We start from the raw sequence: 25962 nt of genomic DNA on the forward strand, positions 1-25962 counted from the left end.
AAGAGATAGTGAGTAATATTCAGCATCAAATACTAATTGTGCTAATCCACATTGTTCAGCCATAATGCCACCTCCTTACCTGCACTTAGCCTATTTGTGATCCGAAGGCGAGGTCATCTCAAATCCATATTCAGTTCATACCCGGCTAAGGATGTGGATCATACGATATACCCTGATATTTTTATATCGTGTTTTTCCTTTAAGAAAGGCCTTAATGCTCTTTCAGTTTGTTTGGACACTGCAAAACATTTTAGCACACCAAGCTAACGAATGACGAATGACAATGCAAAATCTGACCAATAACTGTTGCACCTAGGAATTTATCTTCAACATGCAGATTAAATTATTCCTTTCCTTTCATTATCTAATTAAAAAAAAAAACGTTTTCCTGATCCGCATATAAATAATCTTTTGTAGTCGCATAAAATCTTAGGTGAATAAGTGAGAGTGAGCCCAGTATATAATATTTAGTATCCCTCTTTGGTACTGGATATCTTGTACCCTGATTTGTATTATTTGCTCAAGAGCCCTGTCAATGTAACACCTCAGCCACTAGATGTCAGGACAGGAGAAGAGAACAAAATAATAAACTGTGCTTCCAAGGATACCTGATAGCCCTGGGCTCTCGTTATAGTGTACTTTGCAAAATTGTCTCCAGGCCTATAAATGTTTACTAGTATTATTATCAATTACATCCCAGTGTCCATAGATTTAGCTAATTTATTTAGAGATACATGCACATTAACAACCAAACCTCATGTCATTCCCATCTTGCCTTGACTCCATGGCAACAACATCTCATAGCAACCACGCTGTCTTTTATACACACATTTTTGCCTTTTCCCATTGTGAGGTGTATGTTTTACTCATTTCATATTTTAACATTCAATTAAATAGAAATTGGGGAGAAGAAATAAAGCCCTTGAATTAATTGCTATTTTTGTTTCTTTTTTGTCTGTGAGGCATCCCCAATTTTTTGCTTATATTTCAAACCATCCCTCGCCAACAAGGGCTCTCCACCCCCACTTATAACTAGGAGCCCACCGTGTGGAGGAGGGAAATGGTGGTGGGTGGGTTTGAGGGTGGTTTGGATGGGGCTGTCCTTTTCCTGTGGCCCCTGTAGACTGAGTTCAGATTGGAGGGGCAGTGGGAAGGGGTTGCTTGGACCCCCCTATCCCTAACCAGAAGCAGTCATAAGGGGGGCAGACATGGTGACTATGGAAAAGGATGTCTATAGAGAGCACTGAACAGATAATGTAAATGCATTTCCTCCATACTCAACAAGAACTGACTTTGTTTTATTTTTCATCTTTTTTGACAAATGGGGAATCGGCAGAAGCAAACCCTTCAGTTGCACTTAAGATAGCGTGTGAGTTTCAAGCTCCTGGACTATCACTCGAACCCTTGCACCACCCCCATTTCCCCCTAGATACCCTCCCCTCTCCCCTTCCCCTCAACCCAGCACCCCAAGACCCCCATGCCGGCACTCTTTCTTCCCCTTTCCTTCCCCTTTCTACCCCCACCCCCGTTTCTGCTCGCTCACTGTGCTAAACCACTCTTTACCCCCCTTGGGAACATTCTGACCATAAAAAGGACAGACCCAACATAAGACATTACATCATACTGCCTTTACCATAAAAAAAGCACGTGGACTCTAGAACAACACATGCCAAGTTGCTCGCTGTCACTCATTGGTTTATTTATAGTCTTTTCTTTTTCTCGTAAACGTTCTTTCACCTTTTTCTGTGATGTCAGCTCAACTTCTCACAGGAAGTTGAGCGTCTGCGTTAATGTAAAGTGATCTGTGTAAAAGAACACTTAGTGATGGATGCCACGCCAAAAAAAATGTAACCATACTAAATTCCCAGCATTATTTAAGTTTGATCACTGCATTAGGGTATAGTTCATAGTTTCATACTTGCATGATGGTTGGTCTGAACTGACCATCAGTGTTCGGGAACACCATATGTTTATCAAAGTTTTTGTTTCACTGAAGCGCAGTTCATTCTAACTATCTTTGAAACAGTCATGCAACTATAACAATAACAAAGCAACAAAATAAGTAGTGCACTTGACTTTTGTCGTTATTTTTTTTTTGCCACTTTTTCTTGGGACAATTTTGGCAGACGTTTGTGTCTGCTATGATATATGGTTTATTTTTTGGTTTTGTGGCATTCCATGGCAGGTTAAATAGAGACAAACTTGAAAGGATAAAAAGCCAAGTCAGGGCAATTTATGAAGGCCTTCATAAAAACTAGAATAGGGGAGCCTAAAATTAAAGAAGTAGGAAACAAGGGGTGTGGCATTCTCTATGATAAGTGTTTGCAATCATGGTTTGCACCGACCTGTAAGAATGTAGTGTCTATTTGTGGTTTTCTTTTGTTTGGATCATAACCTTTTTTTATTTGTAATCATTTATTTTTAGTTAACTTTCGTAAAAAGGTTCTGTGTCAAGATTTATGAACTGTTTCAGAATCACTTTTATATCATTAAAAACTGACATAGACTGCTGTATATCTTGTATGGAATTTTAATTACATAATGGTATTCTATAGAAAGTATATTATATACCTATATGAAATATATAATACATGGCGCCTTTTATTGTCTTATCTTTCTTTTGTGGGAACTGCAATGTTTGGCTAAGCCTGTTCAGTATTTCAAAAGTGAACATGTGACTTGAGTTGTATGGTGTCTGTGCAGAAAAAAATATCAATAATAAAATGTTGAAAAATATATCAGAGCAAATTTACTTTGAGCCCAGACCATCCACAATCCATGGGTGAGTGGCCATATTCCATCCTGTTCTGAGTGAGCCCATCTAGTCGTTGTGTATGGCTGGTGTGATTGGTGGCTGGATGAAAGGGGGTGTTGGGGTGGGGTGGGGTTGGGTGGGGTTGTTGTGTCGGGTGGTGTTTAGTGTTGTGTTGAATGTGTTGTGACTTGGGTCTTGTCCTTGTCCTGTTGTGTCAATAACCGATTCTCAAGTTTGCTTGTTTTGATATCTTTAACTGCCTTTCTATCCTACGACACAGCCGATTGATGACCACATGTTCCTAACTGCTGTTTCCCTGCTCTGTACATGTCCTCTTGTTCTATATTTCTGCCACTTTATGTTACTTGATGTACTCAAGATGATTTGTTGATCACAATTTTCCTGCCATGGTTCTGCTGGGAATATCCAGTGTTGCTAATAATTTATTTCTTTGCAGGCGAACCTCTGTGTTGCTGTGTTGTCTACAATATTTGAAAACACTGACAATAACGATAACGCTTTTCTCCTTTTTGCTCTAATGTATGCTTTTCCCCCTACGTGGAAGAAATGAGTATCTGTGAATTGCTAGAAGATGTAACTGTCAGAGTCAGGGTACCAATGCAAAATGGCCATTTTGAAGGGAGGTAAAAAAAAAAAATAAGTCAGTTGAGGTGGGACAGTCCCAAAGTGAATCAGGGCTGAGTCATGACTCTTGTTTGTTTGTTTGTCGTTGTTTGGATACGTGTTGAGATGTTTCCTTCTCTGTTTCAGTTTTTTATTTTATTGTCTGTTCTGCTGTGTAATATTTGTGCTCCCTGTTCTTGCTGCACGTCAATGTGCTGCTATATGTGCCGTTGTTTGGCCTGTATGTCCTTTATTACGCCTCTCAAGCTTTATTCATTTGATTTTATGTCGTGTTATTTTTCCCCCTTATTTTGCTTTTTTGAGTAATGTTTTGTTTTATTTTAATTATGTTTAATTTACTAGTTGATTTGCACCTGGCAGCCAAGCCCAATTTTCTTTTTTGCACATAACAGACTTATACAAACCCCTACATTTGCACACACAACACAACACAACTCAACACAATACATCACAATACATCACAACACAACACAACACAACCTTAGAGTTCTCCTTTTGATCTTCATTTTCTCCTCTTCTCCCATTTTTCTCTTTCCCTTCACTGAGCGTGCCAGTAGAGTGATCCCATGACCGACTGACTGTCTTGTTTCCTTGCAGTCACGGAAAGCCAGCGAGCAGTCAAAGAGCATTGACAGTAAAACAGACAGCATAGGCAGTGGGAGGGCCATTCCTATCAAACAGGTGAGTCCCAAAGCCTGAGCTGCTTACCTTTCAGACCTTTCATAATGGTAAGTAAGCATTGGTTGTTATGATTTCAAGGTGTTCCTGTGCACTAGCAGTAGGTATGTGATCCCTGCAATTGTATTAATACACATTAACTGGTGTGCCAAAATATAAACGAAACACAAGTTTACAAACAACACTTTCCTTCAGTGAAGTTATTCCATAAGGGCCTCAATACTTCTCAATTACCCCATTGAAATTGTTTTTGTTGTGATATGCATATACTAGCTGAGCCAAAGTATTCCAAACCAAAAAAGGAAACAAACCCATATCAAACTCATACATTTATTTTACAGAGACAGTTTTCACCTCATTATTTCACAGTTAAAAATGTCAATTGCAATTTTGATAACTTATTAAAATAAAAATCAGAGGTGCATATCCTGGATTCAGAAAAAAGTGGTCCTGCTACATACGGTATGTGTTCCAGCTAATATCAGGACTAGCTCATACAGGCAGTCGAGACAATAAGCAAATATTCTGTTTTTAGAGTACGGAAGTAAGTAAGTATGCCCTTTATAATCGAACAGTGGGGAAATTCATGTTGAAATACATATTGAATGGAAGTGTGGCAGGATTTTTATTTTCTTCCTGCAGTTTGTCAGCCTCTGAAAACAGAGGGATCTTTTATTGTGTCATTGTATATCCACCAATCCCCCAAGGTAACCCGCAAGCAAAGTGCAGTTTGGGATTTCACCACCAGATGCCACTGTCACCTTTTTTATTCTGATATCTTGTTGAGCTGGACTGGGATTAGATATGTTTCCCACAACTAGTAATATACAAATATTTATAATATATTAATAACAAAACCTACAAAGTCAAACTGTTTTATTCTATATCGTTTTAGTCTTGTCAGGGTCAACAAAAATGTACTGGGGAAAGTTTCCAATTTTGTAACTACCATTTTATAAAATGAGATTTGTGGTCTTTGAAAATAAATTTGATTTTCTGCCAGCCCTAGTGGTTTAAAGGTGAGTTTAGTCAAATCATCCCATGCATATGCAATCTGTACACAATGCCCTGTGCAACCTCTCTTAATTTCAGCCTGTATTGTAACTGGTTGAATTCATAGCAAGAGTTAGAGACTGTAACATTTGTACCCTACTCAACATCCCTTCTTTGTGTGACATACAAGGAGATAGCTCAGATTTCATGAGGTTATTTCAAACAGATGATATATTTTGTCCTGTGTTACAGCTTTAAAGAATGCCAACAGACCAATGAAAGTTGTGTTTCTTTTAAAGGAACAGTCCACCCTTTTTTGATTTTCACATATTTGCAGTATTTCCAAGCATTATTCATGAATGTGCACATCATTGTTGTCTATGTGTTTGCATTGCCTAGTTAAACGGTCTAGCCAAATGAAGCGTAGCAATGCAAGTCTATGGGGGCAAACAAAAAATCCTCAAATGTACTGTACTTATAAACTACTTTAAAATGAATTTAAAATGAACCAGAGTGCAAAACAACAGAGTGCAAAATCCCGTCCTGTGATCACTTGTGGTTTGATGCTATTGCCCCCATCCACTTCCAGTGATTATGCTAAGCTATGCTAATAATTCTGATCTAATAAATCTAAGTACTGAAAACACTGTGAAGAAAATGATATGCACGTTCATAAATAATGCTTGGAAATACGGCAAATATATGACAATCAAGAATGGGTGGACTGTTCCTTTAAACTCATCTTAGATATTGAATGGTTGCAACTCTTACATTTCCATATGCACACTCTCAAATGTGCATATATTACATTAGGACATTCTTGTGTGCCACTTCTATACAGTATTTCTCAGCTATTACTTGAAATGTACTATTTTCAAACATCCCTTGTTCCCCACATCATGGTGCTGTTCAGGAGGCATGTCCCCAAGGCAATCTGTGCAAGCGCAAATATAACACGTCATTTTAAATAGTTTTATTTCATAGTGAATTCCGGCATATATTGCATGAACACTGTCTTAGTATATCTATTTATCTCTGTCATGCTAAGCAAAGTTCTTGATAATTTTTGAAAGTTATATACTCTCACATGGAACTGAAGTATAAAAATAGCCTCTAGGTGGCACTATGTCTCAACTATTTGTTTGCTCAAGTCATTTGCCTGGCAGAGAATGGGGTGATTATTGACCATAATCGTAGACCATGGTTGTAACATATTTTCAGGTTCAAAAATTGTGATTTTATAACTTCTTTTGTTTGCAATTATTGTTTTTTTTTGAGGATCAAGCCTAATTTTTATTTTTTTCATACTGTATGCCATTTTGATGAAGAATGATGGTTATCTCTAGGATAAAATAGGATAGGAAATAGGATTTAAAAAAAAATAAAGTTACATTTAAAGGGAAAAAATACTAGTGGGCAGAAAATAAATTAAAATCGCTAATTGTTGAAATCATTTCAAATGCCTATTCCAGCCAAGCCAAAAGAAGTGCCCAATGCCACCTCTGTCACTGTCACCTCAGATTTTGCAACCCTAATTTCTTCCTAGGTCGTCTATTTAAAACAATTTCATTTTAAGCTTGCAAAAATTGTGCTGTGGGTTAATTGTGATGCTTGCCGAAGTAAGGCAATAATCACAAAACCGTGCAATGTCTTTTTTTCAACGTACAAGTGGTTGGCAATTTTGAAGTGGTAGGAAATGAAGCCGGACTTGATACTGATTACAGATAAGAAGGGGGAAGTAGAGGGGAAAGAGCCATTTTCTGAGAACCATGGCGAAGAGTGCACATTTTCTCTCACATGCACTCCCTCACGCACTCAATCTCTCCCCCTCTTGAAGTGTTTACTTACATTATTCATATTACTCGCCTGCATTGCATTAAATGTTTATTATTGTTATTTAGATTGTTTTAAATAAAACTTTAGTGTGGGTTGGCTAGAAGCAAATGGTAAGAAGAGTAAATCCATAAATTCCCTATTATACAGTTATCATACACTTGAATATAATCCGTTTTTCTGGTAGGCGACATAAAATAAACGGTAAAACAGTAGGATGAATAGGGATTATGCTTCACACTCCACTGCATGATGAGTAGAATCTGATGAAGGTCAAGCAGTGTGTGTCAATGTAAGTATAGCTGTTATTGACATTCCAATCACGTCTTCCAACCACGTTCTCTCAGAACAATTTGTAACCACACAAAGTATAATTTCATGATCATGAAATCATGATCATATGATCAGTTGATATATCAATGTAACTCATATCATTGCGTTGCTGAATTAGTTTATTTTTTTAGTTGTTTATTTTTTTTAAGAGATACAATCTCAGCTTTTAAAATACTATCAATAAGCTTAAAGTTTCCCATGGCTTGAATTGTCTCAGTGGTTTGCCACTGAATTCTCTTTGCCTTGCCGCAAGGTTGATTGAGGTATCGAGGGGGGCTTTGGGTTGCTGAGGTGGGGGCCAAGGCTATTGGGTTGCTGAGGTGGGGGCCAAGGCTATTGGGCGCGTGGAAAGTAGCCGATTGCCTGGCCAGTCAAATGCACAATGAGGAGGATCAAAGTGGCAGTGTGGATATAATTGCCCCCTGCTGGACAAATTACACACTCTCACCCCCCACCCCACCACCCCCATGGCTATCGCCAGCCCCCTCCACCTCCCCTCTGTAAAAAAAAAATGGTAAATAAGGACAACAATGCATTTGAGTACTGGAGGGGCTGTCAACACTGAGCTTTTGTTGTGGGACCCTCCACTCGGGCCACCACCCCCAACCCCCAACCCCCACTCCGCCTCTCCTCTCATCCACACCCCTCCATCCGCCACAATAGGCCTGGCCATCACTTAGCCACTGTGGCAGGATGCAGCTTTATTCATTTGCTCTCCATCGAGTGTCACACAGCCCTGTAGTGGAGAGTGGGAGAGGCCAATGTCCATCTGTTTTCATGGTGTGTGCATCTTGCGCTTACATATAAGAGAGGGGCTGATCCCAAAGCCAGCCCCTAATGGGTGGTGGTCTGCACGATAGTGCTGGTGTGTGGGTGTTCATTCATAGGGAGCCTGGATAGCTGATAGTCTCACCTCTCACACCATAGCCACTTGCAAGCTCAACTTTTTCTGAAATGGCAGGCATTTTTTTTGTGCTTGTGTGTTTGAAAATAAAACGTTGCAAAATTAAGTTGTTTCTGGTAGAAAATATTACCAGGAACACTTTCCAGGAACACTATTTACAGTGCAGGTCCAATTGTGGAATAGTAACAGATAGTGTTGCTTTTGTTAATAACACCTGAATTTGAAATCCAAAAGCAGTTAATGTGATAATTTAATGATGCTTTCATGTCCACGGGGCTACTGTTATTTTTTTTAGCACTGTCAAGTCCTAATGTGATTCTGAAAGAACAATATGTACTTGTAACAGCCAGAATCATGACAGAAAACCCCATGTAGCCCAAAGTTTTGACTCGTTCTCTATATCAGTGTAACTGCAATCATCTCATATACTAGTCCCGACGTCATCTTATCACCGACGTGAATGATGGTGTACCTATTAATTTAGCATCTGTAGTAACATTGATTTATTCTCCTCCTTGTCCCCGTACAATGCTCTGATGAAGGGGGATACACGCCGACTGATTACATGCATAGATTTGCGCCTTGTTTGATACAGGACACGCAACGCGTGTGAGAGATGTGCTTGCGAAACACGCCATCATCGCTGGGCAGAAGACCCGTGCGACAGCCCCATTTCTCAATACCGTCATTACGTCAATGGCGTTAGAGTAGGAACACGACTCCCATTCAGACAAATCAGGAGTGAATAGGCCATTAGTGTGGCTTGATTCAAAGAGGAATCGCCGGCCTGGATGGTCATTTTCCCTCCGTTACCTCAGAAGCTTAGCGGACTAATGCCTTGCATAAAGCTTTGTAATGAGCCTGACAGTTGCCCTGCGCCCACTGGATGCGTTTGACACAATTATCCGTGGGCATGAGGAGGGAGTACGCGCTTTACGTCTTTGTTGGGTAATTGCAAATGAATGGTTAATTGACTGCCAATCATAAATTGATTGTTAATTCATGATACGTTGTTAATTGCAATTTCCCTTTCCTCTGGGGTGAGGAAGTAATACCGCGGCTGTGACTGCGGGGAATTAGATATAAGCAGAATCGCTAATGCCAAGTACAAATAGATCATATCACCTCACTGTTTAACATTCTCTGGCTGTATGGTCTGAGGGACCCACTGACCACATGGAGTTTTCGTTGTTGATGGCTGATTACTGAATTGGTTCTGAAAGCCCTGTGGCGTAGGCAATTGTAGAACCCAGGCTCTTAAAAGCACAGTATTAAAGAGCGACTTCTCTCACTGTAACCTGTGTGATAATCACAGTTTATTCACACTTAAAATACCTTAAATTTAGATTCCTGATCGCAAATAATCTGCAGTGGTAGAAAGACAATCCTAACATCCTTGCTGCTTGTTCATAGACTGCAGAAAATAGATAGCTGACATTGAGAATTCAAAATGTGTCCCCCAACCAACCCACTGCTGTCAGTGTACATCAAAGCATCAACCCAAGTGGCAGAGTACAGATGTTATAATTACCCTTTGGTTGGGGCCGGTTGGCTTCTTGCACAGAGAGGGGGCTCTGAAGCCAAGATCAAGCAGGAGTGGATTAGGCCGATTGTCACTGGGCCAGCCTGATGCCGAGGTCGGCCTGGGTCAGCTCCTGATGTGTAAATACGGATTAGAGGCCCCTGCAGGATGAATGGGCCAGGCAATGAAAATATTTGAGTCCCCGCCCCACCTCACCACACACACACACACACACACACACACACACACACACACACACACACACACACACACACACACACACACACACACACACACACACACACACACACACACACACACACACCTCTAAGCAGCAAGAAAAGCACAATCCCGCCAGCCCTCCTCCCCAAAGCTCCCCTATTGCTAATCCCTTAATGAAGCCCCCCCCCCACCCCCCCCAGCCTGACTTCCTCCCATTACCAAAAGCTGTGGTGTTTGGCCACTTCCAGCCGAGGGGCCTACATTGTTTGCGCCTCAGTTTAGCAGGCAGATAAGAGGGCAACTTAGCACAGTCCTGGGGGCCTTAAACAGTAAGGATGGGGAGATGAGAGGGAGGAACAGAGAGGTTTTGGAGCCCGGCAGGGCTTTGAAAAGCACAGATCACACCACCTAATCCCGTGCTTTAGAGGTCTGCGAAAGTTCACCTCCATAGGACCTTGTGCTGTCTCTCCCTGGGTGGCTGCATTGGTTCTCCAGGCCTGGCCAACGGGTTGACTGGGGGCCACTGAGTTTTTGGATGGTGATGATGGCAGTGGTGGCATTGCAAATGGCCACTGGTGACAAGGAGCATAAAGCCACAATGGGCACTTTGACAGGTTTTAATGTGTCTTCTGCCTAATTGGATAGGAGGCTTACAGCCATCACCCTGCTCAGCAGATAGATACAGATACAGTAGCCCGGCCATTACCTAGCAGGAAAGTACAGGAAAACTAATAGGATGATAAAAGGCCATTACCAAGCAGGAAATTACAGGAAAACTAATAGAATGACAAAAGGTTCCAGTGTTAGTAATCACATTGTAATCAGTGGACTTCTGTTTTGATTAAATGCAAAACGAGACCCTTAATCACATGGTTTAAAATAATAAAGGGATTGCATTAAATTAAAGTGTTTTTAAACTAAGAACCCCAAGCACTTTCCATGTTGCCTTATTTTTTCTTGAATTATCTGAAATGTTTACAGCGACCGCATTGTTTTGTTGTCTTCTTTCCAGGGAATTCTTTTAAAGAGGAGTGGAAAATCTCTCAATAAAGAATGGAAGAAGAAATACGTAACTCTCTGTGATAACGGCCTTCTAACTTACCACCCCAGTTTACACGTAAGTCCAATTTCTTTTTTTTTTTTTTACTCAACTCTACTTTTCGGTGTGTAGCTAATCGCCCCTGTGAAGCACATACGGGTAACATGCACTCTTGACTTGTTTTAGTATTCCGAGAGCTGTTTTAGACAGAGATATGTGAGTGGTGGTTGCTGGAGGCTGCCTCTGGGTTTCCGTGGCGACCCGCTGTGGCCCGCGTTAATGACGGCAAAGGGGGCTCGGCGAAGCCTTTTCACCTCGTCACCACGGCGGCCATCTCTGCCGGCCCACCCCTCCACCACACACACACACACACACCCACCCTCGCCCCCGTCCCCAGCTTCATCCCCTCCAAACTGCTCGCTGCATGGAGCCCCAGCCTGGCGGCCACTGGGCATCCATCTCTGCCAGAACCCTGCCGAGCTGTTAATACCTCTTAAACACTCCCAGGACTCCAGCCCCGCTACTGCCTCTGCCTCTGCTCGCCTCTTTCTTTTTCTCACAATCACCTGCTCCTGTCCCTCTCTCTCTCTCTCTCTCTCTCTCTCTCTCTCTCTCTCTCTCTCTCTCTCTCTCTCTCTCTCTCTCTCTCTCTCTCTCTCTCTCTCTCTCTCTTTCACTGGGTGTTTCTCAATGTGTCCCTTTTCATGCTTATTGCATGCCAGTCTCTCTCTCTCTCTCTCTCTCTCTCTCTCTCTCTCTCTCTCTCTCTCTCTCTCTCTCTCTCAAATTTACTTTTTCTTTCTTGCTCTCTTTCTCTCTGCTACTCAGAGGGAGGGTGTGTGTAAGTGTGTATATTTATGAGCATGGCTTGGTCCCGATAAACACACATACACACTCACTCCAAAACCCCTCCATCCTCCTCTGTCTTTGTCTTTTCCCGTCCTGACTATCAAGGAATGCCCTTACTCAATCACCACTTCTCTTGCCTTCGCACATTAGTCCCAGAGCACTTGCCATCAGAGTGTAATGAATGGGTCACATCTACTTCACAGAGAAAAACTGGGACCTCGATGTGTAGCACGTTGTACTCTTAAGTTGGCTGTAAACATGGAGGACCGCTATGGAGGATGGTGACATTAGATTTACTTCTCAGATCTATGCTGTGTCTACAGTGACTTAATAAGTGGAAGTGGCCTTTGCGTTTTTGGTTTTCTTTCAATGCAGTATGTATCATACCTACAAACTTGTCACCTTTCGGCGAAATTCGCCATTTTGATCTCAAAATAGGTCACTTACGTGAATCGTGTAGATCCGAAGAGTTTTTTTTTGGGGGGGGGGGGGGGGTAGGCAGACGGAGACAGACTACAGACAGATAGACTGGATACGGTAATACTTCTCATAGAATCTCTGCTAGTTTTACAGACATTACGGTTGAGTGACATTCCTCTGCCTGCCGTTCCCATTGGCCAGCAACTGTGTTGGGGGAAGCATTGACCAATCAGCGCGCTAATTCAAACGGCTAGTTAGCGGCAAAACTTTCTGAGGAACTAGTCGGAGTGAACAGCTGATGAAACGGTGGTCGCGAAACACACGTAGGTATCCCCCCTGTCATTATCTTTTACCTTGGTACTGTCGCTTTGCCTTCACAAATGGCCACTGTCCAAATCACCGTTTCAAAGGCAAATGGGATTTGAGCAGGGTTTGGGAATTGTTAATTGTTTCATTAGCTAAACCCGTCGACTTGTGAAAATAAATAGCCCAATGGTAGAATGTCTGCGGTCCTAACATGGATGTTTCGTTTTATTTGAATTGACGGCAATATCTTGAAGCGGTATTGAAAACTTCATAGTGAGAAAATGTATTAGAATGACGGTAGGCAGGGCCTGACCGCGCTATAAATTGGCAGATTAGCAGAGAACTAAATTTGGTTTCCTTATGTCAGATCATTTAACCGTGAATAGCGAGAGGCCCACGCAACACACTCGATGAAACCTTCATAAACGTCAGAGGAATTTATAGCAATGGCTGTTTGTCATGCCCCCGCACATTTTGCAACGTGTGCAATCATGATTTTAATGTTAGCCACCAAGGACATAATATTATTAATCTAAATAGCCTATTAACCTAGGTGACATCAGTCTTTATCTTTTTCTACAATCTATGCTTCTTCATAGTACAACACCATTTTATTGGGGAAATGCTGAAATTCGACTATCATTCAGTCATAAATTCTCTAAAATGCCTTGGTTCTATTTTATATAGATAATTATATTATTGGCCTAGATTTCCCTATTACCCTCTTTAGCCAACAGCAAATACTTTAAATTCATATTCAAATGCAGTGGGGCTCAAAGTTAAGACAACCTAAGTGACCATGTGCTCCCTCCTTTTGTAAATAGGACAACTTAAATTTTGACAGGTGGTGATCAGCAGAGGCGCTTCTTGTCACTAGGCTAGATAGGCAGCCGCTTGGGCCCCCAAACTAGATGGTAAATAACAGCTAAGAATTTTTGCTTGGGGTCCCAGCTTAACCTAGAATTGCCTCTGGGTGAGTGTATGTTTGGCTTGTAAGACATATATTGGCTGGTGAAGAATACAATTAATTCAGAAGTCTGATTTCTAGTGTAGGCCTAGTAAATAAAATATCGTCTTTTTCGGGGGGGGGGGGGGGGGGTGTTCGCCGCGCCGCGCCGCGATTAGTTTGTCACCTTTTTCAACCCTCCTGAGTTTGCAGGTATGATGTATGTTTGAGATGAAGGACTGCTAAATAAGTGAACATAATACTGCAGTGATGTCTTTTAACTGTTGGCGTTGACGCTGACATGAATGAAGTCCGGTGTAGCCCATTGGGGTTGTTTTTAGTCTCCCTGTTTTCCAAGGAAGAACAGAGAACATCTTCATAAAAGCTGTGAGATGTGCTTGAGCGTGACAGCTCTGCTTCATGCTGATGGATAGGCGTTGTTGGGGATAGGGCTGGGCGATATGGGAAAAAAAATATATCACGATATGGATTACTTAATATCACGATAACAATATATATCACGATATAGCACAATTACATACGTTTTCAGTTATTCTCTTGATTTGCTCGTTATTTTTTTATGTCGCAAAACAACCTTTCTTTAAAATGGATCTTTTTATTGTTACTTTGACAGTTACATGAACTTATAGTGTGTATTGTGACAACATGAAATGTAATTAAATGATATTCAGTTGTATACAACTAATAAAATTACTATCACGATATAAACGATATAGGAGAAAGGTCACGATATACACTTTTATATCACGATAGCGATATATATCGTCATATTGCCCAGCCCTAGTTGGGGGGTGGGTTTGTGGTGTGGTGTGCTACTGCAGACACCTGTGGACCACAGGCAGGCCAGCCTGATAGTGATAGGCTCCCTCTGCCCAGGCGGTGAGCAGTGTTGCCAGATTGGGCGGGTGGCCGCCCAATTGGGCTACTTGGGATGAGCGTCGGCGGGCAAAAACGGGAAAAATTGGCCATTTGGCGTTATTTTAAGCCGTTTTGGGCCCATAGAAGTCAATGTAATTTGTTGAATTTGGGCGGAATTTAGTGCATTTTGGCGGTTTTTGAGAACCTTTTGGGCGGGATTTGGTCAGACACATCTGGCAACACTGGCGGTGAGGGAGGGAGCGCTTGTCAGCCGCTGGGTACCTGCTTCTCCCCAGAGGTAGAGAGGCACAGACTGAACGAGGGTTAGGGGAACAGGAAGAAAGAGAGAGAAACAGCGAAAGAGAGAGGATGAGAGGAATAGAGAGAGAGAGAGGATGAGAGGAATAGAGAGAGAGAGAGAGAGACATAGAGATAGTGAAAGAGGAAGAGACCCTTTTAATTTTGCATTGCAGTCAGCCAAGCCATCCACACAATCACCTTCTGTTAATTCTGCTACATCAATTAAATTGTTTGTAGAAACTAATTGAATGTGGCTTAATCACACATCTTAATAGCTTTCTGCGCTTAGAACTGGCTGTTAATTCCGGCAATAAAGTGAAATGAGAGCGCTCACTGGGTAATTAGCGAGGCTTGTGAAGAAAATTAGTGCTTTATGGCATGTAATAAAAAGCAAAGAGGCTGGTGGGAGATTTTCAAGACCGAGATCTCCTCCCTCCTGCTTTTTTTTGTTTGTTCTGCTGAGCCTAGCAATTTTCTCTCTGCTACATCCTCGTTGTCCATGTGGGCCATTGTGACTCAGGGCCCGGGCCTCTTCCGAATGGACAGATTTTGGGTTCTAATCAGGCAATTTAGTGTTGTTCTCATCAGTGCCACTTCCCCACATCATCAGCGTGCCCACTGTGCAGGCTCAGGTGCACAGAGGTGCCAGCCTGTTTTGGTGATTGGAGCTGGTTGGGTTGCTGGGTACTAGGTGGGTAGGACTTGCAGAGAAAGTGCTGAGATACTGTCAGTCATGTTTGCAAAGAGTTTTACCATTATTCGGAATGATGAAAATAATAATAATAAAAATAATGATAATGAGTATTTGATGTCTGAGAATAGTTTGTTTAGTTTATTGAATAGTAATACAAACATTTAAAAATGCAGCCATGTGATTATAGCTTATGATGTCAAGCAGGGTCTCAAGGCCAGGGCCAAGGCCAAACTCAAACCCGGGGGGCAAATTTGCCATCTTATTTGGCCCTTGAGATCGTTTCAAATGTGTATTATAATTGGCCCACATACACCATTAATATATAGAAAATATGACTTGAAGGCAAGATTTTGTGCATCACGAGAATTATGAGTGGGCCCAGACTAATTCAATTTCAGGGAATTTTTGAATGAATATTGAATTCGGCCTACCACTTCAGCCTAGATTTAGATTTTGGCCCACTGGGAATTTGAGGTTTGATTGACACCTCTGCTTTAGGCAGTCATCAAATGCTCTGCAAAGCATAACACTCATCAGTGTTATTTATTTCTATATGGTGCAGGACTACATGCAGAATGTGCATGGGAAGGAGATCGACCTGTTGAGGACCACAGTAAAGGTGCCGGGGAAGAGGCCTCCACGCGCTGTCACCACGGTAGTGCCCACAGCCAGCCCCAAGACCAATGGCATGGCCAAAGACCGCAGCACCCTGCAGCTAGGGGTCGGCACCACTGGTAAGTCTACCCTAACTCTTTTTTGGGGGGGCGGGGATTATATATTTGAAGAGCTCTTTTCCAAAATGAGATATATCCATTTTATAGAATGTTGGGAAACATTTTTGTATTGGGCATTCCATTGAATTGCATTGCAAAATGAATTTTATAGAGGTTTAAAAATTATGTTCTCAAAACATTTGAATGCCAATAATTCACACATAGATGATAGGACTTCTTAACAGTCAACTCCAATATTAAAATGCAAAAAGTCAAACATTGTGGATATAGCGTTTTGGAAAAGAGGTCTTCATTTATTTTTGATTGGACTGAGAGATGACAGGAAGTGAGGGGGAGAGAGAGACGGCAGAGATTCTTTAAGTATAGAGATATGCCAACATAATAGGTTTCTATGGGCACCTAACGCGACCAGGTTCCGGTCTGCCTAAAGGGCCGTGTCATAATGCTCCTAGCATTGAATAGAACAGTCCTTAGGTCTGCCTAGGTCTGCCTAAGGGGGGCCATAATAGAACCAGGAAACAATGGGCCAATGGAACCTCTCTCTCTCTACTCTCTCTGGAGACGGTGGAGGACCGGGAAATGACCTTGGGCCGGAACCCCCACCTGGGTTCCCGGCGTGACAGTGCAGTGCCCTACCATTTGAGCCACGGCAGGGTTGTCCACTGTTACTCGTAAGGTGGCTCATGGGAAGTAGTAGTGTTATTTTCTCAACACATTCATGGAATAATTCACAGAAAAATATTTGACGGCACTTATCATATGAGAAAGAAGGTTGTAGACTGGAGTATCTGATTGTTGAGTGTGAAGATTGTAGACTGTTTTGTAGAGAGCCCGCAGTAGATCTCCATTGTCGGAATGGAGTTCTGTCATAGAATAATGTGCAGACTTCTCACTCCAAAAGTTCCAGCACTTCCCAGTATCTCTGAGAAATACACCATCGGAATGAAATACCATAAACATGTGTGACAATTGAAAAGGGGCATGAACAAATAGTAATTTAAAAAAAAATGTATAAGAGCTTTCACTAGGAAAGTGCACATCAACCCAGTTTTCATGCTTGTGCCTCGGCAAAAGGTGGACTTGGAGCAAATGAGTGTCAAACAAGTATCAACCTGGTCCTTCATGTGTCTGGAAATAGAAATGTGGCCGCTATGTATGTCACAGCAGTTTTACACAAGGGGGCCTGGGCAGAGAGCAGCCACTAATTGGATTTAGGCAGGAGGATTAAGAGTAATTAACAGTAATTAATACAAATCAGCATTCCCGGCCCATTGGGACCCTGCAGGCATTGGCAGTGTCTATAGAATAGGATGCAGGACACACTATACATGTATGCTCCACATCTCTGGCAAAGCAAAAGCAACTCATACTGTAGTTTACCAGAGGGGGGGGGGGTGTTGTGTTGGACCCCATTCATCTCCTCCAGGTCTCCAGGTATAAAGGGGTTAATTAGTCAAGATGAGAGGGGGCATATTGAGACAGGGGTTAAAGGATTTATCCGGAGTTGGAACAAATTTGCCTGTTTTTTGCATGTTTGGGATGAAATACAGTCACTCTAGAGCAAAATCAAGGCAAAAGGATGCGTTTTGAGAAAGTTTGATAATATCACGTTAGCCTCGTTAGCCATATCAGCTATGCAATATGAAAGATGCGGGCATCGTTTTTCGGCGGTTACACACATTTCAAAAACACAACATTTTAAAGTCTTGCACAGCTCAAAACAACGTCACACTTACCTCGTAATATGTTGAGGGTATCCACACATAAACCGAAGTGTTCAAAGTCCTTCATGTATTCTTGAAAGGTCTGCAGAATGTGTTTTGTGAAGCTACTACCTTGAGAATATCTAAATAACGATCAAGACAACTATTTGACACTAAAGCCCACCAAGTAGATTGCCGAGTGCGTCGCACCATCAGCTGTGGTTACTCGCTATGGAAATAATCATAGCTGATGGTGCGACGCACTCGGCAATCTACTTGGTGGGCTTTAGTGTCAAATAGTTGTTCTCAAGGTAGTAGCTTCATAAAATACATTCTGCAGACCTTTCAAGAATACATGAAGGACTTTGGACACTTCGGTTTATGTGTGGATACCCTCAACATATTACGAGGTAAGTGTGACGTTGTTTTGAGCTGTGCAAGACTTTAAAATGTTGTGTTTTTGAAATGTGTGTAACCGCCGAAAAACGATGCCCGCATCTTTCATATTGCATAGCTGATATGGCTAACGAGGGTAACGTGATATTATCAAACTTTCTCAAAACGCATCCTTTTGCCTTGATTTTGCTCTAGAGTGACTGTATTTCATCCCAAACATGCAAAAAACAGGCAAATTTGTTCCAACTCCGGATAAATCCTTTAAGGTGAGGGCCGGAGCATCGCCAGGGGGTGCAGAGGTTGGAAGATGCTGTGGCACTGATAAATCATTAACCTTCACGAGGAGGAGGAGAGGTTGCAGGTTGGAATGGAGAGAAGTGGGCAGAGGGATGAGCGGATACATACTCAGCTTTTGCTGATCTATGTTTGGTGTAGGTGATCTAGATTTAGATCCAGATCTTAACTTTATCGCTTTGGGTCATATTAGTGCTATGATACCTATCCATTTCAATGGGCCGAGAAAGAAATGATCTATTTTAGCATATCAAAAGTTGTTTTCTCTTTCATATTTTAGGAGTGGTTAATATCTCAATCTCATAAGTCATTTTTGCCTGCTTTCCGTTCTCTATCTGTTTCCAAATCGCATAGTTTCACACATTCATTTCATTTTAACAAGAAAAAAAAATGTTTTCAATCTCTGAGAAAGAAATTAATAATGGAGTCTATGGAATGTACAGTGGAACAAATTTGGTTTGACTAGTATACTGAGAGTGATTTGCTAGCAGTTATGGAGTACTGTATTCATAATTAGAGTGGTTTGACCTAAATATATGGGCCATAGAATCTGACAAGGTTAGTTTCTGGCATATGTGTGAATGTAATTCCAAGCATTGAAAAACAAGCCAATTTACATGAAGAGTAAAAGCCTCTGTATTACAAGAAGTACAGAAAGCTTTACCTCTATAGCTATTATTAGCGTTGGTCATTTCCGCATAGACTTCATCTGGATTCACACAGGTTGCTAATCAGAGCTCTCATCGCTGTTGCTCCTCCTGACCTGGTCAATGAAACTCTCTCAATGTCGTTTGAATAATATTAGTACGTATGTGTGTGTATTTTATTACAATTCACCCTTTCCCTCAGACGCAGTCGTCTGTTGAGCCCTGTGCAATTGCAGCTCAAGCTGCTTCCGCTGTCTCTCTCTCTCTCTCTCTCTCTGTGATCAGAAGTGGACTTATTCTTCTGCGGACGATGCTTAGCCTGAAACCACCCTCCCCTACCCTCCTTCCCAAACCCCCCCAGGCCCTCTCGTCACCATATCAGAGAGCCTCGCCAGGGGAAAATTGTGTTAATTTCCACTCCAGAGAGAAAAGGTTTCAAATCACAGCGGGTGCCTGCCGAGTAGAGGGCCTGCACTTGATTATGCAATCTGATTTTGATTTCATTAGGCATGCAATTGATGAGAGCGAACAAAGGGGTAATTTTTCATTCACAGCGGCCGTCGCCCAGCTCTATCTTTTCCCTATGCCAGTAATTCATCCATTCCCAACCACCACCACCCATCTCCACCCTCCCAACACACACTCTCTCTCTCTCTCTCTCTCTCTCTCTCTCTCTCTCTCTCTCTCTCTCTCTCTCTCTCTCTCTCTCTCTCTCTCTCTCTCTCTCTCTCTCTCCTTCTCTCTTCCTAAAGACCATTATGATTGCTTGTACAGACAGAAGAAAGAGAACAGAGGGAGGGGGTGATGGAGGGAGGGAGAGAGAGACAGAGAGAGAAAAAGAGAGAGAGAGAGAGGGGCAGGGAAGGGAGGGAGGCAGCAAAAAAAAAGAAAGCAAATGAATGAGTGCATGTGTCTGTGAGTAAAAGAGTCTGTCTACACGGGCCTTGATGTAATCCCTCTGCTAAGTACTCAGTGGAACCGTTTTAAATATGATCATTCGGCAGGCGCGCATCCAGTTGTGTCACTCTGCGACAGATCCCACAATGCCCCTGCATTAATGGTCCTCCCCATCACTTTTAATCAGAGCCGTCTGCACAGGATGGGTGAGGCCTCGCCGAAACGCCTTGCTGGAGACGCGTGCGGGTGTGGGTGTGGGTGTGGGTGTGTGTGTGTGTGTGTGTGGGTGTGGGTGGGTGGTTGGGTGGGTGGGTGGTACTGGCTGGTGATTTCTCTCAGGTATGCAGCAGGAGTTTAGCTCTTGAGAGTATTGCTTCGCTGTCCCCAGTTGTGTTATTTACATGACGGTTTCCTCCCTAGTTATTTGACCACCAGTAGCAATTAGTTTAACTTGGCATGATTGGACAGTGAAGTTTATAGCCTGGTCAATGCACCTAACAGAATTTCTGAAATGACGAAAAAGCTTGAATTCAAATTTGGTGTTGAAATCAGTCTATGTAACTGTGTATGTCTGTGAATGAGAGAAAAAGAAAAAAAAGAAAGGACAAATATCGTGGTTGATTGAGAGAGAATGGAGAGCCATATCTGCAGGGACGGATCATGACTCCATGGGCCCCTGGGCCAGACAACAAGAAAGGGCCCCCTCCAGATGTTAGAGATCCTATATTGTTGGGCATTCAGGTGTTTTCCCCTGAAAATATGTGAAAATAGAGTTGTTAAAAGTATGATTTTACACAACATGAGAATGGAAATTTAGAGGATTGGGCTTCAGGGAGCGAGGGGCCACCACATCAGATTGAGCTTCTCCATCCTCGGGGGCGCTGTGGCGCAGCGCGCTAAGCCCCCCCACATTTGGGCTTGCATGCCCACGGGCACTCCGGTTCGAGTCCGGCTGGGGTCATTTCCCGATCCTCCCCCGTCTCTCTGTCCCACTCGCTCCCTGTCTCCATCTCACACTGTCCTGTCAAATAAAGGCATAAAAGCCCCTTATAAACATTTGCGCTTCTCCATCCTCAGCTCACGCCGCATCGCGCGGTGCAGAGCAGTGCAGTGCAGTGCCGTGTGGCCCCGGCCTCACATTACCACGTAGCCCTCATTATCACCCTACTTGTATCTAATGGCAGCATCTCCACAGAAGGGTCAGGCCTCGGCATGGCTCATCAACCTTCAGAGGGGAGGGGAGGGGGAGTTGAGACTGAGACTGGGACTGGGCTGGGGGTGGCAGTGGCGGTGGCAGCCAGAGGAATGAGACGCTCGCTGACACTGGTCCCCGCTAATCCATCGCCTCCACTTAGCACTCCTATCATAGCTCCTGCACCGCTCGCTCACATGCAGGTGTGTCTGTGTGTGTGTGTGTGTGTGTGTGTGTGTGTGTGTGTGTGTGTGTGTGTGTGCATGTATGTGCATGTGTGTGTGCATGCCTGTGTGTGTGTGTGTGTCTTGTGTTTAATCACCTACACATACACAGATAAAATACAATTATAATAGATTGTAATCGGTGGCACATTTGTGAACAGATGTGTGATCACTTTGGTAATATTTTTGCCAAGGTTTGAGGACTGTTGTTTTGTTGTTTGGAAATGGTTGTATGGAATTGTTTAATCAATTTAAAGCTGACACTACTGTGTTTCAAAGACATGACAACTAGGTTTCAGACATTTCCGCTCGGTGCAAGCCTCCGCCAAGGCCATGGGGTAGCACCCTATTTTTTCATTTTAAGTCTTTCAGCCTTTCAGACTGTTTTTTTTGTTAGAAACCGGAATGTCAAAATTCGCCCTATATCTTGCAAGTGTGAATAATCATTTCCAACAACTCCACAGAATCCATCCATTAGTTATCCTGCTGACAGACAGACAAACAAAGGGACAGACAAAACAACACTACAGAAAACATAACCTCCTTGGCGGAGGTAAAAATGACCACAAACCATTGGATTTGGAAGATACATAGTCTAGGTAATCAACAGACATCCTAGATACTATGATCGTGAGCCATGCATTTTGGATTTTGTTCAAGATTTTTTTTCATTTTTTTTTAGAAGCAGTTAAATGTAGACAGTAATAAATAAGCCAAAGCTCCTATCAACTCAGTGTAATTTGATTAACGTAGAATAACCATGTCAGTTATTCCTATGTCTAACTGGACAATTACTACTACTTGCACATAGTTTGGGAATTTGAGGCTTTTTAATGCAATTGTCACTTCATGTTAGTCAGCAGGTGCTCTGATGGCCTGTCCCTGATATCCAATCCTTTGTTTGTTTTCCATATCAGACCTGTACTTGTATTGTATCAATATGTCTCATATTATCAAACTGTGTGTTTATAAAAAATAAAAAAACCTTTAAGTCGTTTAAAAAATTTGACGCTGGACACGTGGTCCAGCAGTTTGCAAAAGCATTGATGATAGTCTCTATGACGTACGATATGTTAGTGCTTGTTGCCAAACTTTTTGGCAGTTTTACCACTACACCCACTCATTATTTATATGGTCATGCTCCTTGTCCAGTTGCAGAGTCCCTCTTTTGGATACCGTAGCCTGGCAATAAGGTCGTCATTGTTCCACTGTAACAGAACAGTTTAGCAGGTCTGAGTGTTTGTGTGTGTGTGTGTGTGTGTGTGTGTGTGTGTGTGTGTGTGTGTGTGTGTGTGTGTGTGTGTGTGTGTGTGTGTGTGTGTGTGTGTGTGTGTGTGTGTGTGTGTGTGTGTGTGTGTGTGTGTGTCTGTGTCTGTGTCTGTGTGTGTCTGTGTGTGTGTGATAGAGAGATTGTGTGTGTGTGTGTGTGTGTGTGTGTGTGTGTGTGTGTGTGTGTGTGTGTGTGTGTGTGTGTGTGTGTGTGCTAGAGAGAGAGCGTGGGTGTGTGTATGTTAACTGATGTAGGGCTTTTTGCTATACTCAGATTTTGCTATATGGGTCATTCTACTTTTCCAGTGCGCTTTTGGCAAACGCAAAATGTCAATTATCAGTATTTTTTTCAAATAAATGACCTTGATGTTTCCATAGTGTATACATTTAAGTTTCCAAACAGACAAATTGCCAAGCTTAATCTTAAATCATTTGATAAATACTCTTATGAAAGCGAACATTTGCTTGATTATTTTGTCAACAGTGTTATGGACAAATATTATGTCATTTCAAACATATATAAAAATACTACGAGTTGAAACAACATACGTTTGAAAGTGCTTATGTCCCTTACCAATAATGTTGTCATTAATCAGTGCAACTGATATTGAAAATGTGATTGTTGAGCTTCATAAGTAGGATTTTATGATTCACTATGATACAGACTGACACATTTTTCATTATAAATCCCTGTAACGTCTGATTTGAATTTAGTCACCCTCCTTACACAAGACTTCCCTCTCCAGAGGTAATCCCTAGTGTCTGTTCATAGGATTTTTCCAACACATAAGGGATCAATAGCACAAAAACACTTTCAGTAAAACAGTCAACCGTGTTTTACGGTCAACAGTGCAGGGGAACAAGTCTGCACTTTTTTAGGAGAAAAAAACAGAGCAGACAAACCCATCCCCTAGAACACAAATTATTTAGTTTGTTTGTCTATCAATATGGAGATAAATTGGCAAAAACATAGTCCTCCTCACTGTCATAGCTGATGCGTAACACCATTTACGGTAACATGGCTTGACATTTCAGCCATTTTCATGGTGTTGTGCTTAGTGAGGACCTCAGAAATGCCACCACAACACCTTAATCAATTCATGTATTTGTATACTTTATCTGTGTTTTTCTACATGTGATTTCTAATTCAGATTCTTGTGAATATGTTGATAACACAGTTGACAGGCAATTTTCCCGCTATGGGAACATGAAAAAGAATGGATTAAATTATGGAAGAAACTTACCAAAACTTATCAAAACATACCAAAAAGTCTTCCCATATCCTGCCAAAGAGGATATGACATGACATATGACATATTCATATGGCCTAAGACCAATCCCTTACTGATTTATGGCGGGGGTTTCAGACCGTGACACGGTTAACACAGTTTTCATGGACACACACAAAATGGCAAATTTCATGTATAATGGAAAGCACAATGGTCTTTCTGACAGTTTTGTCATATTGTGATGATTACTGTGAATCAACATTTGCAATCGTCTTGGGCAAAACAAGTTTCTTTACATGCTAATATGAAGACTGAATCTGACATTTGGAAAACATGTGTGCTAATGTCCAAAACAACATTGGATGCAGTTAATAAAGAGTGGAATTGGCAAATAAAGTCCACGGACCTAAAAGCGCACACGAATCGTAGAATGACCCATATGTTTACTGAAATGTGCAATAATGTGAGTTAAGTCTTTGTCTATGTCTTGTATCTATGTATCTATGTAAGCTGTCAGACACCTTAATTTCCCCTCAGGATTGATACAAGTACTCTACTCTACTCTACTCTACTCTACTCTACTCTACTCTACTTTACTGTGCCACCCCTATGCCAGCGGCTCCATGCAGCCCGAGTTCTACTGCCCCACCTCCGCCGTCACTCTCAGCATGTCCTGCCAATCGATAGAAGTGGCAGGGGACAGATTGTACAGTACTCTGCCCCGTGCTTGGAGCTGATTATTCCTGCTATGTAATTACATTATCTGAGCTTTTATGCAGAATTGTTCTCGAGGGACTAATTGGCAGAGGCATGTTTAATTCATTAATCATTAGCATCAGATTCGACAATTAGAGATGATTGCAGAATTCTTAACGCAAGTTAAGTTGCCATGCACTGCTATTTGCTCTTTTTCTGATTCTTTATTTTGTTCATTTAATTTGTCAATTGTCAGGAACTAGAAGGTATTATTATAAAGTGAAAGTTTTAGATGGATTTTTTTTGCAGAAAGCTTGGGTTTTGCAATTCATAGTAGCAAATGAGCTTAGGCAGTGCATGATTCACAGTCTTTTTGTGTTAAACCATAAAATTAATGGCCTCATTGTTTTCTTTGCCTTTGGCAGTCTTTTGTTGCTTTTCTGCAGGCTGGCTTGATGTTGTGATTGTTGAATGTTAGATGCCTTCACAGTTGCATGCATGTGTGAAATAGCTTTCAGAAGTGTCATTTTCATGTTAAAAAGTGATGCTGCTGCTCCCTTCAATCGTCGGGGTGTTGACAAGAATGGGATGAGTGATACTTGATGCCTAGCGATGTCTGTGGGAGGCATCTTATATGCAGATAGGATTCTCAACATGCTGTATTATTTACACCCATCCCTCTTGTGTGGGTGTAAGTATATATATAGTGTGATTATACTTAAAGATAAAAATATAATAGTTAATCCTTACTATGGATACAAACTTGGTACATTTGCTTCTCAAATGCCATTACTTTAATACGTTCGGTTGTGAAGATAACACTTAAATACATACCTGATATATATTCAGAAGGAATTCTGTGTTCTGAAGTTCCTCAGAAGCATTTTGCACAAATGCCTTTTTTCCCTTTTTTCTGCCATTTTTGCTCTTCCTCTCACTCTTTCTAGTGTTCTCTCTCTCTCTCTCTCTCTCTCTCTCTCTCTCTCTCTCTCTCTCTCTCTCTCTCTCTCTTTTCCCCCTGCTCTCTTCCTACCCCCTCTATCTCTCTCTCTCTCTTTCTTTCCCCTTGCTCTCCTCATATCCCTCTCTCTCTTTCTCCTTTCTCTCCTCTCTCTTCTCTCTCTCTCTCTCTCTCTTTTTCTCTTTCTCTTTCTCTTTCTCTCTCATCCTCTATCACCCCCACTTTTCATGTTTAATGTGTTGTTTTGCTGGAGCTCACCCCTGCCCCTCCCCCTGTTGCACTGATTTGAGGTTGCTAATTTAGCAAGCGCTCCACAGCACGCCGCCGCGGCTCTCTCCCCCTCTCGCTGTGACTGAGCGCCTACCCCTGTGGGGAAGGAAAGATTAATATTCCCGGGCCCAA

The 25962-nt window shown here is 42.1% G+C and overlaps 1 protein-coding gene across 2 annotated transcripts in view; it reads left to right on the forward strand.

Annotated features, from left to right (window-relative positions):
- The window catches only part of LOC134465831 (arf-GAP with GTPase, ANK repeat and PH domain-containing protein 3-like), a 125558-nt gene that overhangs the window by 41456 nt on the left and 58140 nt on the right, over positions 1-25962 (forward strand). For both annotated transcript variants that reach the window (XM_063219722.1, XM_063219721.1), the window contains exons 9-11: positions 3998-4081; positions 10898-11002; positions 15881-16052. In XM_063219722.1, the coding sequence (XP_063075792.1) occupies positions 3998-4081; positions 10898-11002; positions 15881-16052 (361 nt within the window). The remainder of the gene's footprint in view (positions 1-3997; positions 4082-10897; positions 11003-15880; positions 16053-25962) is intronic.

This window comes from Engraulis encrasicolus, chromosome 16 (genome assembly GCF_034702125.1).
Source record: "Engraulis encrasicolus isolate BLACKSEA-1 chromosome 16, IST_EnEncr_1.0, whole genome shotgun sequence".
Classification (NCBI taxonomy): Eukaryota; Metazoa; Chordata; class Actinopteri; order Clupeiformes; family Engraulidae; genus Engraulis; species Engraulis encrasicolus.